General features: G+C 38.3%; 1 protein-coding gene across 1 annotated transcript; it reads right to left on the bottom strand.

Moving 5' to 3' along the window:
- Positions 1 to 962: 962 nt before the first annotated feature.
- Positions 963 to 4,857, bottom strand: LOC106365082. The gene is made up of 8 exons (XM_013804541.1): positions 4,707 to 4,857; positions 4,460 to 4,562; positions 2,791 to 4,036; positions 2,288 to 2,409; positions 2,020 to 2,199; positions 1,838 to 1,937; positions 1,371 to 1,761; positions 963 to 1,294 (listed from the first exon to the last, which is right to left on the bottom strand). Exons 1-8 carry the CDS (start codon positions 4,855 to 4,857, stop codon positions 963 to 965), a joined length of 2,625 nt encoding a protein of 874 aa, XP_013659995.1.
- Between the last annotated feature and the right edge of the window lie 530 nt (positions 4,858 to 5,387).

Genomic DNA, 5,387 nt, shown 5'->3' with positions numbered 1-5,387 from the left:
ATGAAGAGGCGGTAGAGATGGTTGATGAAGAGGCCCTGAAGCAGCTTGAGTTTGGGCCTCTGAGTCTTGGAAGAGCTGCCTCGGAGGTGGGTAGTCACTCACGCCTGGTGGAAATCGGCGGTTGGGGACAGGAGGACCTGTCGTCTTAGGAATGAAATGGTACTGCGAGGGAAGGGGAGATTTTTTTGAAACTTTCTGCTTCTTTTTTGATGACATTGTTTCAAAGAGAGATGAGAGATTAGGGTTCTTTAGGTCTCAAAAGAGAGATGAGGCGTTTCTGGAATTCAGCGATTAGGAATTGGACATAGTGAGATTCGAGAGAGGGTGAGAGATTAGGGTTCTATGGTTTCGGTGGAATCGAAAGAGAGTGAGATTCGAGGGAGGGTGAGAGATTAGGGTTCTATGGTTTCGGTGGAATCGAAAGAGAGTGAGATTCGAGGGAGGGTGAGAGATTAGGGTTCTATGGTTTCGGTGGAATCGAAAGAGAGTGAGATTCGAGGGAGGGTGAGAGATTAGGGTTCTTTCTAATCGAAAGAGAGTGAGATGCGGTTGTCTGAGTGTATTAGGCTTAGGTTGGTTTTGTTTTGATTTTGGGTTTTGGGTCTAAAAATTGGGCTTAGCGGGATTTGATTAATTGGTTAGGCGGGAGTTAGGAAAATTTTTCAATTGGGTTTACACTTTACCGGGGGACTTAGAAAAATTCGGGGGGAAAGTCGGGTTTAGGGTAAAGGGTGTAGCAATTTTTTTTTCTTTGCTTATAACAATTTAGGGTTTAAAATTTTATTTTTCTTTGCTTATAACAATTTAGGGTCTAGCAATTGTTTTTTGATCAATGGATATAGCAATTTAGGATATAACACTTAACAATATAAAAACACATTATTAGGAAGTAAACAACACATTATTTAAAAGTAAAGAACATAAGTTTAGGGATATGACTTAATAAGTTATGGTAAAACATTTTAGGATGGTGTTTCTCCATCTTTACATTCATCATCAGAAGAAGTCGAGGATAGATTACACTGGAATTCATCCTCTGGTTCTGCATCTTCGACATCAATATCAAGATTAATCGGTTCTCCTTGAGCATGTAACAAATGGTCGACTGGTATATCTTCAATTGTAGTCATCAATACAGCATCATCATTGTCTTGTTGTAACACTGCCGGTTCGCTGTCTTCGTATTCTCCTGAAATGATTCCCCTCGGATTCACTTTTAAAACATTGTACCACAACTGCTTTGGTTTCTTTACGTACGAATACGGGATATAACAAACTTGATGTGCTTGAGATGCTGTTATCATATAATAAAAATTTAATAATACATATTTATTTATATTAATTAATATGTATAAATAATACGTACGTACCTAGAATAAATGGTTCGTATTTATAGTATTTCCTCGATGAAAGAACGTCCACGATGCCACCATTGCTCCGCCGAGTGCCTCTACCAATCATAGGATCATACCACTTACACTTAAAAAGTGTAATTTTCAAATTCACTGCCCCCTCATACTCAATTTGAATGATATCAGTTAAGATCTCATAGTAATCAGCTTCATCTGATGCATTTGTGTAACTCTCTCCTTTAACACATATGCCATAGTTACAAGTCTTTCGTCCCTCACCATACTTTTGCGTATGAAATAAGAAACCTCTGGTGAAGTAGATGGGCCAGGTTTTGGCCTTATTCACGGGTCCATTCGCAATATTTTTGACCCACAGAGGAAACTCGTGTGTGTTGCTCCAGTAACGAACCTGCATATATATAAAATATCATTATATATAGAATTATAGACACAATTAGGTACATAATATTATTGATCAGACGTACGTAATCTTTCACCCATATATGATATTCGTCAGCTCTCTTTGTGGAGAGTTCTTTCTCGGAAATGTCTCCGTATTTTGCAGTTAGATAATCTTCAAACATCCTATAATAGATCACAACCACAAATTAGTATGAGGAATTATAGTGCGATATATTGAAACAAACTATGATAAACCAAATTGTACCTCTCAAATGGCTGAAAATAATCACAATTTCGCAATACATATGAATGTGCGCAGTTATAGTCTTTCTCGGAAAGCCATATCTCTTGCATTTCTCCACTCGGACGACCTACATCTGTAAATATATCAGGTACTCCGCTGACACAATATACAGGAACTTCACCTTCATCAAATCGTGTAAACCTGCACAAATTAATGGACCACATTACATTGAAGTAAAAACACGAGTATACAAGAAAAAAGGAATCTGCAGGATAATGAAAGTTTTTACCTTGATTTTGTTTGTATATGATCAGCAAAGTAGTGCTCAGAAAAGTAAGCAATCTCCTCATTGATATATGATTCAACAATCGATCCACCAACAAATCTTTTGTTCTTTGCTTTTGCTTTCAACTTTTTGAAATTCCTTTCAAAGATATACATCCACCTATAATTGACAGGTCCTCCTAATTCAGCTTCATAAGGGAGGTGTATAGGGAGATGTTGCAGCACGTCAAAAAAATGATGGTGGAAAGATCTTCTCTAAATTGTAGATGATCAAAATAATGTTTTTTTTTAGAATTTGGAGACGATCTTTCTGCAAAGTTCTCGAGCAAAGGTCACGGAAAAAAAATCCAACACCTACAAAATTAGAAATATTCTTCAAATCACATATCAAGTTGTATCATTAAATATAAAAAAATATAACAAAAAATTAGCACCTGATAATGCAAGATGGACGTTTTTGTCTAGGAGTTCTGAAAAGATAAATGGAAGTAGCCGCTCCATAAAAACATGGCAGTCGTGACTCTTCATGCCAGAGAACTTGCTGTTCTCCATATCAACACAATTAGCTAAGTCTGAAGCATAACTGTCGGGAAATTTAACTGCGTGTTTCACACATTCCAATAAACTTTTTTTCCCGGCTTCGTCCAATGTGTAGGGAGGAAATGGAGCTTGACCATCATCATCAACATGTAAGTGTGGCCGATCACAAAACTCTGATATATCCAATCTTGACTGGATTGTGTCTTTCGACTTATCCTTCACATTCATAAGAGTATTCATGATGTTGTTGAAATTTTTTTTCTCAATATGCATCACATCAAGATTATGACGGAGAATTAGATCCCTCCAGTATGGTAACTCCCAAAATATGCTTTCCTTGTGCCAATTATGGTACTTTCCATATCCAGGCTTCTTCTTTTCATGACCATTTCCACCGCAAACAGACGTTTTAGGAGGATTGACACCATTTAACCGCTCTGAATAAACTTGCTCACCAGTCAAAGAATCTGGTGGAACTTCATTTACTGCATTTTTTCCCTTCAAGAAGTCTTTTCTATTCTTCCTCAGTGGATGATTAAGAGGAAGAAATCTTCGGTGACAGTCAAACCAACACGTCTTCCTTCCCTTAGGCAGATAAAAAGACTTAGTATCTTCCATGCAAATTGGACATGCCAATTTACCATGGGTCGTCCATCCGGAAAGCATGCCGTACGCCGGAAAGTCGCTTATCGTCCACATAAGCACGGCTTTTAGGTTGAAATTTTGATTGAAGGACACATCGTATGCTTCAACTCCAGTTGACCATAGTTCTTTTAACTCCGCAATCAGAGGTTTGAGGAAGATATCAAGACTAGCTCGTGGATGATTTGGCCCGGAATTTAGAATTGTAAGAAACAGGTACTCTGTTTTCATGCACATACCAAGGGGCAGATTATACGGAGTCAAAATTATAGGCCACAACGAATGATTATGAGACATTCCAAATGGATTGAATCCATCAGTACATAACCCAAGATAAACATTACGCGGTTCTTCGGCAAACCGGGGATGTATTTCTTGAAAGTTTTTCCACTCCGCCGCATCAGATGGATGACATATTTCTCCCTCTTTTGCTTGGTGCTCAGCATGCCATCTCATTGCTGCTGCAGTCTTCTTGCTCTGATACATTCTCTTTAACCTATCAGCTATAGGGAGATACCACATACGGCTATATGGTACTTTGGTTCTACGGCGTTTGTCCCTAGGCTTCCATCTTTCAGCACCACAAAATTGACATGTTTCCCACCTTTCATCTTCTTTCCAAAATATCATACAATTGTTGATACAAACATCAATTGTAAAATATGGGAGCCCTAAATTGCGCATCAACTTTTCTGTCTCGTAGTGTTAGTCGGTTGCCATGTTTCCATCTGGTAAATAGTCATTCAACATTTGGCACACCGAATCCAAACACTTTTCACTCATATTATAATCTGCCTTAATTTGTAAAACTCAAGCAGCTAAGAATAACTGCGAGTGACCTTCACGACAACCATCATACAAGGGATTTTTTGCTCCTTCTAACAAGTCGTAAAACCTTTTCGAATGTATATCGTCTACTACATTCTGGTAATTACCAGGACCATCCTGGTAATTACCGTCCTGGTAATTACCATCCTCGTGCTAATTATCACACCTCACATTATCATGAAATGCATCATCTACCATATCAACATATATATCTTCATTACCAACTTCTTCACTACCACTTAAAGGTGTCGGATCAACATGACTCGTTCCTAATTCCATATCAATTTCTTCTCCATGATTATACCAGACATAATAGTCTCGCATGAATCCTCTACTATATATATGTTTCCAAATTTTTGATCCCGGAAGAAATTTTTCGTTCTTGCAAACACTACATGGACAGAAAAATTTACCCCCATTGCTCTGCGTGATAGGCTGGCTATTTGCAAATGTCATGAATTGATCCACCCCTGCTATGAACTCTTCTGAGAAATTTCCCGTCTTTTCATCGATCCTCTTGTACATCCATTCTCGAAAATGGGAATAGTTGGAATTTCCCGACATTGTAACACTGCAAAATTTTTTTTTTTTTGAATTTCAACGATTTTTTGTTGTTTTCACTTTCTTTTTATGTTTCTTAGCAGAAATGTATGGAAAACATCGTGTAGTATTTATAGAAACATTTCCGACTTATTAGCGACTCAATACCGACAAAGCCAGCAAAAATTAGTTACACCAACCATGGAACGTAAATCATGTGTTTCGTACCGGTATTGGCTGACTGATTAGCGACGCCGTTACGACCACAAAAAAAGCAGTCGCTAAATAGTCACAAAATCTCCGACTATATTGCTACAGAATTGCTCCGAAGACGCCGTAGTTGCAGATCAGTCATAATGGTTCGACGAATTCGGCGGTTGACTTACAAAAATTAGTTACAGCAACCGCAAAACGTAAACCACGTGTTTTGTACTGGTTTTCACCGACTGGTTTGCGGCTACCGTATGACTCTATACATCAGTCGCAAAATAGTCGCAATATTCAGACTATATTGCGACTACATAAACTCCGACAACAATGGGGTCACGGATCAG

Source organism: Brassica napus, chromosome A9 (assembly GCF_020379485.1).
Source record: "Brassica napus cultivar Da-Ae chromosome A9, Da-Ae, whole genome shotgun sequence".
Classification (NCBI taxonomy): Eukaryota; Viridiplantae; Streptophyta; class Magnoliopsida; order Brassicales; family Brassicaceae; genus Brassica; species Brassica napus.
Note: the sequence above shows the minus strand (reverse complement) of the source record. Positions and strands in the feature narration are given on the sequence as shown.

What these genes read in the sequence shown, in the direction of transcription:
- LOC106365082 (XM_013804541.1), bottom strand. Translation starts at nt 4,857, where the DNA reads ATGTCGGGAAATTCCAACTATTCCCATTTTCGAGAATGGATGTACAAG. An exon ending in GCATTTCATGATAATGTGAG is followed by an intron (nt 4,037 to 4,459) that starts GTGTGATAATTA and finishes TGGTGCTGAAAG; the next exon opens with ATGGAAGCCTAGGGACAAAC. An exon ending in TGAAGAGTCACGACTGCCAT is followed by an intron (nt 2,410 to 2,790) that starts GTTTTTATGGAG and finishes AATTTCAAAAAG; the next exon opens with TTGAAAGCAAAAGCAAAGAA.